This window comes from Strix uralensis, chromosome 1 (genome assembly GCF_047716275.1).
Source record: "Strix uralensis isolate ZFMK-TIS-50842 chromosome 1, bStrUra1, whole genome shotgun sequence".
NCBI classification, from domain to species: Eukaryota; Metazoa; Chordata; class Aves; order Strigiformes; family Strigidae; genus Strix; species Strix uralensis.
The window spans coordinates 96,516,856-96,530,247 of record NC_133972.1 but is presented as its reverse complement, the minus strand read 5'-3'; the positions used below and the strand labels follow the sequence as shown (position 1 = coordinate 96,530,247).

Genomic DNA, 13,392 nt, shown 5'->3' with positions numbered 1-13,392 from the left:
AAATCTCTCCTGTTTTGTTTTCAGAACCTGACATCAGGACAAATAATTAGCTATGTTGTCAGGATGCTTTATATAGCACCAGATTTACTGTTAAAAGCAATTACTAGCTCATCCTCTGATACGCAGTTTTCCTTCTGTATGAAGATATTTTAATTTTTCATTGTCAGATAACAGATTCTCCTTCAGCTGACCTAGATACTACCCTTCAACACTTTTTACAGGTGGACCCCAAACAATTTTAACACTAGGGCTTTTTAGTTTTATTCTTCCTTTCTTGTCTAAAATAGTGGAGTAACTCTGGGGAGGAAACATGTAGAATGAAATATATGTGCCTTAAATAAAACATGCAATTAAGAGAGTATTTTTGTCCCTTGAAGTACTTCAAATCTGTGTGGATTTGTCAAAAGTGGTGTAAAAATCAGCTGTAGCTGGTTCACCCTGAAGTTTGCTACATATTAATTTTAAACATTTTCAAATTTAGGGGCAGGAATTATTCAGGTCAGTGTAGTTACTAATATGTCCAAATGCAAGGTAAGGACATTTTAATCCTGTTTGCAACTATGAAGATATGAACCACTTTATGTTGTAGGATGCCACTGTTCAAAGCAATGATTCTGCCAAGAATTGTTTGAAATTTTTCGATGGAGCATTTTTCAAATATATTTGTAGCCATTGAGATTCTCTTCATGAAAATCTCAGTTTTGACAGGAAAAAATGCACATGAAATATTTTGAAAGATTGACATGCCTGGACTAGAAATTTTCATGTTTGCATTCCAAAACTGTTACAAATAACAATTGTTATGAAAGTAATGTCACCTCATGCATAAAATTGTGTATTACTCTACTTACCAAGAGGGTTATTGAACAGAATATTCATCTGAAATGGAGTATCCATTCAGCAGGTATAAGTCAGCATACAAATAATAATTGCAAATTATATCAGTCAACCAGTTATCATTTTATGCTTGTTTTAAAATTATTAAAATTAAAGTAATTACAATTATTTGAAAAACCTAAGTCTCCAGTCAAGCAGTTGAAATTGTAGTGACAAGCCAACCAGGATATGTTTGCAATCTCCAGACCAAGTCTCAGTCATAGTAATTGTGTGGAGAATTACTTGAAACAACAGAATATTCAAGGAAAGTTAAAAATTTCCTGAGTAGCTCATGAACAAAAAAACCCTGAAGATTGCAAAAGGTGTGCTGACTTCCACCACTGGTGTACAGTTGCCTCCTTCAGAAAACTTCTGAAGAGCCTTCCTGTTTGAGATGGGCAGTCTGTCACTAATTAGGATCTAGAAGAAACAAGCACTTGTGTGAAACGACTGGCTTGGACTAAAGCTATGGTAGTGGAAAGGGGACAGAGTTTTTGAGCCATTTTTGTTTCAGCCTCTTTTTCAAGGGCCATCGGATGCAACATTTGTGGCAAAGACTGTCTCTCCTTTGTGTCTCAGCTGAGAGTCAGGAATACACAGCAAACTGATACACGTTGAAGTCAAACAGCAAGGACAGGAGATGAATTGCTAAGCATTGACAGCAAGCTACCCATCTCCACTCTGAGTGACTTGAGTTTGAAACAGGTATGTCAGCTTGTAGTAAGAAAACAGCTACTGTGGCTTTTCTGTGTATCAATGACCTGTCCAGTTATATGTCATCTGTCCTTTTGTGTCCGTCCCATCTCCATCCCCCTGTCGTTGTCATCCCTGTCGTGTGTCATCCGCCCCACACCCGTTACCATTTGCTTTACAAATTCCTTTCAGGAATTTTCTTGCAAAGTTATTCCATAAGCCAGTTTGACATTTCAGAACAGTGACCCTGCCTTTGAGACACCTTTATGGGCTACAAAAGTACCTATCAATGTATTTGAAATTCAGGAACCTTACCAGTGGAACCTGAGGCAGGGGATGCTGCTACTCCCTAAAAATGCAGGCAATTGAACTTCTCTTTCAAAGCAACTTTTAACACTTTGGTCTCTGAGTTCAGCTGTATTTGAAAGCATAGTTTTGACCATATAGTTTAAAATTGCTCTGTCGCCCTCTTACAATTGTTTACATGTTCATACTTAAGTTACTAAGGAAACAGACTGACCTCCTGTGCTACTCTGTGACAGGAACATACACTTAACAGTAGCATATTAGCAGCGTATGATCTAAGTCTGGTTGTAACTGGAACAAAAACCCCTGGGCATTAATATCCTGCTTCTGGGGAGTCTGCAAAAGGTGACCAGAAAGAAAATGCCTTTGTAAGATTCAAATAATTCTAAAGGGATTTATACCTTCATTGGGAAGAAGTGAACTGTAAAGCATTAGTTTTAATTATTTGAAATGGGAGGGTTATGACAAATCTATAACAAGCATCCAGCAATATTTTTAACAATCTGTATTGCATCCAGATAGTGTAATTCCATTTAATGCCATCTTAAATGTTAATCAAAATGAGCTACATGTGAACAGTAGAAAGAAAACTGGAGAGGAAACCTTTCAGATCTGACTTCAGAGCTCTCGCCTAGCTTAGTTTGTATTTCTGGCGAACGGTTTCTTGCGGCTTTATTTATAGCTGCAGCTTCAGCTCAGCTGCTTTTTATAAATGGGCTTGCTGTCTCTTGGTGCTCGGACTAAACTACAAAAAAGCACTTGCACAGTGGCAAACGTGTCCCTGCGTAGGAAGCTGATGTAAGGAAGGCAGCTGTTGAATTTTCAATTCCACTGTTCACTGACACTTAGCTAATTTGGCCCATGCTACAGAAAGAAGAGGATCCTAATTGGTAAAGGGACATTATTAGCTAAGCAGATGGAAATTGTCACGACTGATTTAAAAAAACACACACCCAAGTCTGTGGAGTATAAATGACTCCACACTGCGCTTGCAAATAAGCAAGAGGCTAAGTAATTCAGTGCATTAGTGATGGGAGAGTGGCAACTATGTAGTAGGGCTGGGACTTTTAAATCAGTAGGCCTGAATTATTGCCTGGATCCAAGATGCCAAAACAATTGGCAGTGAAGATTTCTGGTCCTCTGAATATTGGGGTTTTTTAAAATAAATCTTGGATGTTCAGTAAAATTCAAGATGCCTGGAAGAGCGCTGGTGTGAAAGTGCTTGCCAAAAGATACTAGTAGCAATAATAACAGTAATGCTGTACCTACAGCGCATTAGTTCTGCAAGAAAGGTAAAGCCAAGCTAGTCGCAGATCCCCAAGCAGCACAGTAAGCAGCAGCATGGGCATAGTTACATGTATGTATTAAAGCAGGATAACTGTGTGACTAGGAGCCAGGTGCTACGAGGGCACAGCAGTTTTAGAGTCAACCTAGTTAAGAGATTTGCACCCCAGAGACACTTACTTTCAGTGCCCCACCGTGAGTGCTTGTGTGAGAGAGATTTCCAACTGCATTGCTTGAATGGCTAAACATCCCATTAAAGCCTGTGGGCCAGGAGGCTCTCGCTGAAGAGACCCCAAGTTCCTCAAGACTCAGCATCCTCACTCGGGTGGAAACTCCACACTGTGTTGTGTTTTTATTCAACTTCTCCACTTAAAAGGGGATTTCTGGATTACTGCAAACTGCCAGGGCCAAAAGTCAGTCCTTTTGGCCAGGCTTTGCCCTAACCTTCTTCCCCAGCTTCCAAGGTCCTAAGAGATGAGGGAGCCTGAGGGAGGGCGGTGCTGGGCCCCGGGGCAGGGGCTGCCGGCCAAGGCGCCACTGAGGCCGCTGCTCACAACTGGGCCCCAAACCTCAGTTCTGGGTGTCCGGGCATCCACACTGCCGGGGCTAACACCACTGTCTGGAAACCCCCTGAGCTCCCCCGGGGCCGCGACCACTCGGGCCCAGCCGCGGCCGGGGGGCCAGTTCCTGTCAGGCTGCCCCACGCTGCGGGTCGCCCCCGGGCCGGGCTTGAGCCGGTGCTCCCTGCGCCGGCAGCTACAGGCCCCGCTCCCCGCCTCGGCCCCGCCGCCCGGGCCCTCCCTTCGCCGCGGGCCGGCGGGCGAGCTGCGGGCGGCGGCAGAGCGTTGCCGGGTGACGGCGGCCGCGAGGCAGCATGGCCTCCCCCGCCCCGGCGACACCCCCGGGCACCCCGGTGGCACCCCCGGGCACCCCGGCGGCCCCGGGCACCGAAGGGTCGGGAGGGGCAGAGGAGGCACCCGGTGGCGCGACGGGAAGAAGGCGGCAGCCTCCCATCTCCGCCCTCTCCGCCTTCAGCCTCATCCCGACCAGACGGGAAGGGCCTCCGGAGCTCAGCTATTTCCACCGGGAGGCCAAGGTGAGGAAGGGGATGGAGCCGGGGAGCCTCGCAGGGCCTGGCGGGGCCGGAGGGACAAGCCTTCCTCGGGGGTTTCTGCACAGTGTAACAACATCGTGCTCGGTCCCTGTGCAAGGGCTCGGCCCTCATCATGAGGGATCTGGTCAGACGGGTGCCTAAAACAACCCTGATAATGTTTCCAAGGCCGGCAGAAATGCCCCGCATCAGCTGTGAGCTAGGCTAGCTAATGCCTAAACAGGAGGTTTCATCTTCAGAGGCCATTGTGAAGTCTAACGGGTGTTTGCTACTTGTGGATGGAAAATGAGGGTAATGCCTTTCACTGCATGGCAAGAGAAGGCAGAGACATGGTTTGCCAAAGATTAAGGACCTTTGGCACGTGGTATCACCAAAATGCAACACGTCTTTAGGGGGGACACTAGGAAGGGCGTCATCTGTCACTGGGATTCGGCACCTGTGTTTTTTTCTGGTAATGCACGCTCTCAGCGACCCTTTAAAAAGAAACTGCTCCATTTTCAGTCGAGGGAAAAGGGTTTCAATGTGCATTGCACAAATTTTCCATATGCTCAGCTTTAAATAAGAAAATCAATAGAGCTACTGAAAACAATAAGATCAATACATGTCTTGATAACTGAATGCTTCTGAAGGTGTTACACTAACATGTAGTAACTCAAGTAGACTAGCAGGAAGCCTCACTCCTCACACTTTGCTGCATTGTATCACCCTTTTTCCTCATTCTCTCTGTTCTTATATTTAAAATCAGAAATGAAAACAATCTTACACCTTCAGCCTCAGCTGGGCTATACTTCCTGAGTGGTAAACCTTTCTCTCTCTGAAAAAAGTTGTATGAGACATTGCACTTCACAGCTTTTTCTTCCAAAAAATCAACATTAAAAAGTTCTGAAATGTCTATTATAGCAATGTAATATAGCAGTTATGGCAACATGTATTTAGTTATAACAATAAATACAGCATGTGAATCCCCTCCCACCCAAGTGACTGAATGTGCAGGTCGAGTGGCCCTGGGTTGTGGGCAGGGTGCAGACCACAGCACAGCGCTGGGCATTAAAGGAACAGCAAATTTCCCACACTGACTGGGTGGCCCTGCTAAAAGACAGGTAGGTTTGTAATTTCAGACTCCTCTGTGTTGATTTCAGCGTTACCTTGGGAAAGTGGTCAGAGCCAAAGGTGAGCAGATACAGTTGGTGCCATGCTTAACAAAACAGTAGGGAGAGCACAACAAGAGTAAGGCTAGGGCAGGTCAGAGGGCTGGCGTGGTGCGCTTGGGGCTGGTGGAGCTCACAGTCTATCCAATCTGCATGGAATTAGCAACCATATGGTGGAGCTTTTGCTTACAATACAAAGTCTGCTTTCATGCTCCTGATGACCTGGTTTGTGGAAAATGCTGCTCCAGTGGCATGGAAACAACAAAGTGGTGACAGCTGTTTAATAGGTTTCTTCACAGCACAGGCCTCAGCCACAGTGGAGGAAGCAGATTCAACCCATTCTTCAGCACAATTAAGGAGTTAGATAATTTGAAATTTTTTATTTATACAGGAAAAGGAATTTCATTCCTTTTTGCAGCTTAAATAAATACCTAAGACCAACTGTATGTCAGAGACTGAAGCGGAGAGAAATAGAGGAAGATGTGCTCAGCACATGGCCAGAAGCCAGAAACTCCTGCCTTTTAATCCCTTGGTTGACAGTTGCTCACATGATTGCTTTACATAAGTTACTGTAGCCAGTTGTGTGGTGTTTTCTCTTCTGTGTCATGGAGAAAGCTATTACCTATTCTATGTGTGTCTGGAATATTAATGAATGTTTGCAAAGTTCTTAGCTTTAGTAGCAGTATACAGAGGATGCCCACCCTGAGTGCAAATTTATTGTCTGCTCTGCGTGATTCACTTGCTCTAATGGGTTTAAGAAACAGCTCACCACCACCACCACCTAGGCCAACTAAGTCAGCATTTAACAACAAAGAGAAACAACAGCAAAAAGTTATCAGAATATTGAGCACAGAATTATTAGCTGTATGCGTCTGGCAGAAGATCTTAAAACAGATCATCTGGGGCAGGGCTAGTTTTTAACATAACAGGCTGTCTACCTATCTACGAGTTCCAGAAAGAATGAATTATCTGCTCTGACACAGGTAACTAATAATGGACAAATAATGCCATCTGAATAAAAACAAAGGAGTAAATAATATTCCCAGTGGTGAGCACAAATTAGATGCTCACCACAATTCTGAATTAAACTGGTAGCGTGACGAGGAGAGGAGAATCAAGGAAGCACAGAAATAATAATAATAATGGAGGTGACAAATCAGATGCAGGATGCTCTTGAACATGCCTGAAATTCTCTCAGGCTTGATGATTTCTGAGAAATGAAGGGATGGATAGGTTAAATATCAAAACACCTTTCCTCTTGGCAGAACCAAGTAGTAGAGATAGCCTTCCAAATGAAGCCTGTGATTACAGTGGTACCTCACTAGCACTCTTTAACTATGGTTTCCCTTTAATGGAACCATTGTAACCTTCTTGGCCTGCCCTGACTTGACTATTTTTGGAGGGTAGCATTGTAAATTGTAAGAGTCAAAATACAAGAGTTTTTAAAAGGCTAAATTTGGCACACTAAAATTAGAGGTAAAAAAAAGCCCAACAAAATGCACAATTTTTCAATGTTATAGTCATCCATGCACAAAACCAGTGATTGATTGTCATGTGTACTAGAATATGGACCTTTTAATGACATTCATTCAACAGGGGATTTTGCTTTTCTTTCCTTGAAAACTTTTTTGGTTTTGAAATTCCTTTGATTCCACTGATGAGAAATTCTTGATTAGATTTCACGAATGCATTGGTTAGCAGATCAGATTTTTAATGTTGCTTATTTGGATGCAACTATGTCAACAGGTATCATGAATACAATAATATTCTGGGTTGGGGTGTGCTGTATTTTCATATGTGGCAGATACATGCATACTACTGGATCACAGGATTACCACTGTGGCATGTTTCTGAACTCAGTTCTGTTTTGATCAGAAATTAAATGGTGATTCCACTGCAGGATACCTTTGTCTTTTTCATTCCAAATGAATTTTGAAACTGCCTACTTTCCTTTTATATTACAGTGCCAGACCATTTAACAAATACATGAATTTAAGAAAGAGAATATAAAGTTCAGAAAATTAAAACAAATAAAGCATCTAAATTTCAAAAAGTTACAACAGATTACAGGAAAAAAAAAAAAAGGTAAATTGCCACAAGGAAATTTCAGAACTGAACAGATTTAAAAAAAGATATCACGTATCATTAGGTACTTTTATTGCAGACTATTCCAAAGGAGTGACCCAAACTTGCTAATGGTAGCTCAGTAATATTACAGTTGTCATCTAATGCTATATATGCACTGTTTAAGTATTGATTTGATTGCATATATTCTGTAACCTGTCAAGTTCAGCAATACTGTGAATGAGACATTTTTTTCCCCTTTTCTCAAGACAGGAGATGTTTCCATTTATGAAGCCATTTTTAAAAGACCAGAGGGTTACAACAAAAATCTTCACCGATGTGACAGAGAACACGCAAAGAGTCGTGGTCTTAACATTAATGAGGAGGTAACCCTTTGATAAATTCATAATTATCTTTGTTAAAGGTATTTTGTACTTTCTGACATGGCTGGAGACTATAGGCATTATTTTACCCTTTATAATGCAGCCTATATGGTAGCAAAGGACTCAGAAGGAGAACATCATTGTCCTCAGCCTGGAGATTTAGGAGAAAGCATTAGCCAGTGAAGACACCTGAGTTAGCTCCGGTTTTTCGGCATCCTGTAGATTTCCAGGTGACAAGCCATATGCAAGTTAAAGCATGGGGAAAGCGATACAGCAAGGCAAACCCTCTCTTACAGAGCCTCAGGGTCACTGAGACTGACTTCTGAGCCACCTGTGCAACCCCTCTAGAGCTCCAGTTCAGGTAGTCCAGCACTATTTCTGTGATGCTTGAAAACTCTTCTCCCTGAGAGGACTGAGAGGGGCTCCGACTCAGCCACTGTCCTCTGGCATCTACCCTCCCTTTGCCAGCTTCTCCTGGGAGAGCCCAAGTCTCTGAAGCTGGTGATTTTGTTACGCAAACTTACACCAGATTGCCCTGCAGGAAGGAAATTCATAGGGAGCTAGTGCAAAGGAGGTCAGAAGACCACAGACATGCCTGGAAAAGGCTGGGCAAGGCATTCAGGGCCAGCAGAATCTGGGTTTGCTGTGCAGCCTGATAGATAAGGAAGTATGCAGCCATGCTTTTAAACAGCTGCCTTGAAAACAGAAATACGGTAATATATATATATACACATATGTATTTTTCCCTGCAACATCTGAATAATATACATACACAAGTGTGTGTGTGTATATCTATATCTATCTATATATCTATGTTTATACACACACACACAGAGGCAGAGGCTGTCAAAAAGCAAATGAAGTGCAATCTTTGTGTGTTAATGGGCTCAGAATCCTAATGGGTTCATGGAATTTAAAGAAATGGGTAGGCGAGGAATGGCTGCCTGTATTGGTGATTATATATGATAGAGATGGAAGAAGGAAGAGAGAGATAAAAGTTAAAATTACTGTAATCGCTGTGTAATAAAACTGTTGATATTTTGTGACAAAGGCCACCACTTGTGATTTGTCTCACTAGCAGCTCTATTTGCCAGACATTTCAGTGCAAGGGTGTAGCCATAATGCCCTTCAACTCTATCAGACAGTGCAGGGAGCATTAGGTGCTCCCAAAGGAATCCCAGGAGTGCCCATTACCATCACCTGCTCATGCCTAGTAATTCAGCTGCAAATCTGCATGAGGCCAAAAGCCACGTAAATGACTACTCCAATTAAAAATGAGCCTTTTTATTTAAACAACATAAAGCTCCATCTGCGAAATTTGGGTAGAAACAGTTATCAGTGCAGCATTAAGGTTTCTTACTGAGCTCTTGTATCCACAAAACTCACTTTCCTACCAGTTTGCTTCCTAGAAGAAACATGTATGGGCCAGAATTCATACCAGCTCTGCTGCGCTGTGCACGTAAGGGACTCTTCCTGAACAGGTGTCCCTTAATCCAGCCCTTTAATTAGCATGGAGACACATCAAACCCACAGCTGTTAAATGTTACAACATGATCCTCCTGCATGTGATGACACCCAACACTGGACTTACCGATAACTAAGTGCAGGTCACATACTCAACTCCTGCTCTTTAATTACCTCAGTGGCCCTCGCAGACTTTATATAACTATATTATAAAACATAAATAAAAAGGCCACAATTGACATCTTTCTAGTACAACACTGAAAGCAGACAGGCTGAATCCACCACAGTACACCGCTTTCCTTTACGTGGAAAAAGCCAAACCACTGCAAGTAAGCCCTTCATTTCCTGCAGAGAGCCTGGGTGCGCCCAGGGAATCCAAGAGTACAGTCACAGATACTCGGTTTAGCTACACGTAGCACAGTGACTGCAGCGGAGTGTTTGCACAAGGCTGCCATTGCTGCTTTCAAGTGTTAACAGTGCTAGAATTACACACTGCGAAGGCGTGTAGCGGGACGCTTCCCAGCCAACTGTTGGAAAATCTGAAATCTGCTGAATGCCGAACCCGCAAAGATGAAATGCCACTGTGCACAGTCAGTGCTGTGCTACCAAGGATGCTGAAAACTGAATCTGATTTATTTAAAGGGAACGCAAACGATTGGAATTACATACTGTTGCCCATCATTAGCTCTGTAAACCCTGTATCGCTAGTGAAGTCTTTCTTGAGGGTACAAAGATTATGTCATTTCCCCTTTTTCAACACTTACCACAGCTGGGACAGGGAAGGAAATGGTCTTATTTGTTGTCTGCCACTCTTCTTGACTTGATTTTTTTTTCTGGTGAGTTAAAAGTTGGTGTACTGAATGGCTTCTAATGGGGTGGAGCAAGGTAAGAAGGAATGGTCAGGAGGAGAGTTGGAGGATGAATGGTTGTTTTGGAATGGTTTTGGTTTTTTAAACATTGTTTTGGTATGGATTTTATAGGGAAAAGGGTTTACAGCTTCTTCCCAAGAATCTGAGGTCTAGTTCTATCCGTGAGTCTGAAAATGTCTCTCAGCTGACTGCCCTCCTAGGAGACCCCACTGGATCTGTGCTCCCACCTGCATCTTGCAGGAGATGAAGGGGCTCATGTGCTTCACGGGTTCTATCATAAGTGCTGATATGGGTCAGACTTGTGTCTGTTGTAGCAAAGAAGTTTTTTGTTTTCACTTGAACTGTGGTATGGTGACTGTATTTTGATTCTCCCTTTAGATACTATTTGTATTGTAAGCCTAGGTAAACACATTGGGGACCAAGGCATACTGTGTTAGCCAGTGCGCAAACATACAAGCAGCCTGATAAATCTGAGACCTTTGGCTAGCAAAAGAAAAACAAACAAATTCTGTCTTTCCCTTCTGACTCCAGAGCTCCCTGTTGCTGTAGCACAGGAAGAAACTGCAGATTACGGATAGTGATTGCACAGTCACTTAAAGTGCAGTTTACTAAGAACAAGCTTAAAATCATCTTTTCTTGGTCAGGTTATTTTTCACCAAGTCCACTTCCCATTATTGCAGAGCAGTTATTTCTGTAATCTTACAGCCAGCTACAAGCGTTTTTAGTAAAACTTTTTCATTGTGAAAAAATACAGTAGTATATGCTTTATGTCCTTCAGGGAAAGCTTGAATGGACTAGTGGTTGCTCAAGGTTTTTCTTTAGGCTTTGATTTTTTTCATGCGGTGCTTTCACTGAATTGTGCAAACAGGGTAGGTGTTCCTGTAACAGGGGACACAAATCTCTCCTATTTTTCATATGAATCACGCAAGTCAGTGCACAAGAAAGACAAGAATGAAAATAAAATCTGTGCCACTTTCCAGTAACATAGCATTTAGTTTGCCAGTAATCCCATGGTAATCGCCTCTCTGTATGTGTGTGTGTATGTGCGTGTGAGTGTGTAAAAAATTATCAGTCCACAGTAACTCATGGCACAGCTCCATATCTTATCATCTTGTCATATAGTGATACATTCATGGTTTATTACTATACATAAAAAACTAGGAAAGGGATGGAACAGTAAGAGTGCAGATCAGTGCTAAATAAATATACATCCATATAGCAGATGCTCTACAGTTCTGTCTGTTACTTTGGCCCTGGCCACAGCACATTTAGCAATAGATAACTGCCAAGTATTCACTCCGTGATTTTCTCATAAGGAAACTTTTATATTTTTACAGGAAATGGCAAGACCTGTCACTGTTTTGTCATCTTCAGAGTATGGGAGACGCATAAATAAGCCCATAGAGCAGCCAATCAGAGATCATGCGAGGATTAATCATGTGCAGGCAGAATTCTACAGGAAAAATGGCATTACCTGCTTATTGGAAAAACCTTCTCCAAGCCTGGATCCATGCTAAATCTCTTGTATCTGTCATCACCAGCAATATTTATGTGGGAAAAAACCCCACCTCACATCGAAAAGCAATATGGTGCTTTTGCCTTTTCCTCTACATTTTAGTTAATGATTTGGATTAAAAATAAGATGAGATAGCAGCTGTGCTTTTCCTCATGGTAATTCAAATGCATGTCTTCTGCTTGCAGTGTCATAAAAATCTCATGAAGAGCATCATCAGCAAGATATGAACATTTTAGGCAGCAACACTGGAAGTGAGACCTGTTGGGTCAACAGCTGTCTCTCTGCAATTTTAGGCAGTGCTTCTACATAACTTTTCACAGACTTAACATTTAAGCAATCTTGCTCCTCAAGGTATCATTGGTCACTGATTTCTTAATCCTTACAGTGTTGCTACGGAATTACGAGGCATCATTTTATCTGCACAACAGCTGAAACCAGGATTCAACACAGATTTTCCAAAATGGATGGGCTTACCCATAAATAGGCAAGTGAAGAAATGATCTGACTTCCAGAAGTGCTTAGCAGTTTCAGCAGACTTCACGTGGAAGTCAAGTTAAAAGGGAACTTCTGATTACTTAGCATTTAAATAGACAAAATCTGGGCTTAGCTGATTTCAGACATCCATTTCATAGACTTTCACTATACAAATGGTGTCTGAGGGATTGATCTGTTCAAGAGAGTCACAAGAAAAATCATCTTTGTTTCTGTATCCAATGCCGAAAAAAAGAAAAAAAAAAAAAAGTAATACTAGCAGAACAAGCACTAAATAGTTTGGTAGAAAGCATGGAAAAAACACAGGATTTGAGCAGTATTCGTTCAAAAAGCATGTTTAGAGTAAATGTCTAAACCTGCTCAAATGTTTAGTGCCTTGTATTCTCACTGAATCCAATACTAAAGCTTTAAGGTAATTTCAGGAGAAGGAATATCTCCTGCAGGGTATGCATCAGTTTGGTTCTCCAGAGCCATTGAACCTGCTGTTGTTTAAAGCTGAGGCAGTTTTGTTCAGAACGGAACAACTGCCAGACTGATCGTACCAGAACAAGGACTGGAAGTCCACAGCTTTGACTGACTGGCATACTGTCATGTACTTACACACAGGAAACCTGTATCATTTGTGAACACAGTGAGTCTTCCTAGTAAAAAATAATAAAAACAAAGAACTTCTTAATCTGTAAATTAGGCAATCAATAGCACTTGTTTGGCATGATGTGAGAAGCAGAGCACACAGAGGAGCCCAATATGAAAGGTGTTTGTTACTTTCACTATTCACGATCTGCAAGTTCCTCTATATTCAGTGAGCTAGGGCAGCAACTGCTACATTCCTTTTCAACAATAAATGTTCGTTAAACAAATGCAGCAGCATTAAATGAAAGGAATCACAGTAAGAACAAAGTGAGAAGGAAATGTTTCCTAACAATACCAGAATGCTTTTTCAAAACTCAGTATCAAATGTATGCCAGTGAAGAACGAGATGGAATATGGCCATATTCTAAGCAGGTTATTTTTAGTTTGGGACAGTCAGTACGAATTACTTCTTTTAAGTAGTCTTACTATATTTACAAACCATCTGTGTTTGAAAAACTACTGGAAATCAAATTTGTTTGAGAACACCACCACCTTCTGGCCTGTGTGAGAAACGGGCATCTCCCCCGTGGAGAAAGTCATGTCATCAAAACAC

At 42.1% G+C, this 13,392-nt stretch overlaps 1 protein-coding gene across 1 annotated transcript; it reads left to right on the top strand.

Moving 5' to 3' along the window:
- The first annotated feature begins 4,023 nt into the window (after positions 1-4,023).
- Positions 4,024-11,851, top strand: CFAP90 (cilia and flagella associated protein 90). Its single transcript, XM_074874682.1, has 3 exons — positions 4,024-4,255; positions 7,752-7,868; positions 11,536-11,851. The coding sequence occupies exons 1-3, from the start codon at positions 4,034-4,036 to the stop codon at positions 11,713-11,715; spliced, it is 519 nt and encodes a 172-aa protein (XP_074730783.1). The 5' UTR covers positions 4,024-4,033; the 3' UTR covers positions 11,716-11,851.
- The last annotated feature ends 1,541 nt before the right edge of the window (positions 11,852-13,392 follow it).

Excerpts from the sequence above, each read along its gene's own strand:
- CFAP90 (XM_074874682.1), top strand. The coding sequence starts at position 4,034 with ATGGCCTCCCCCGCCCCGGCGACACCCCCGGGCACCCCGGTGGCACCC. Across the intron at positions 4,256-7,751 it reads ATTTCCACCGGGAGGCCAAG|ACAGGAGATGTTTCCATTTA; the intron begins GTGAGGAAGGGG and ends CCTTTTCTCAAG. Across the intron at positions 7,869-11,535 it reads GTCTTAACATTAATGAGGAG|GAAATGGCAAGACCTGTCAC; the intron begins GTAACCCTTTGA and ends ATATTTTTACAG.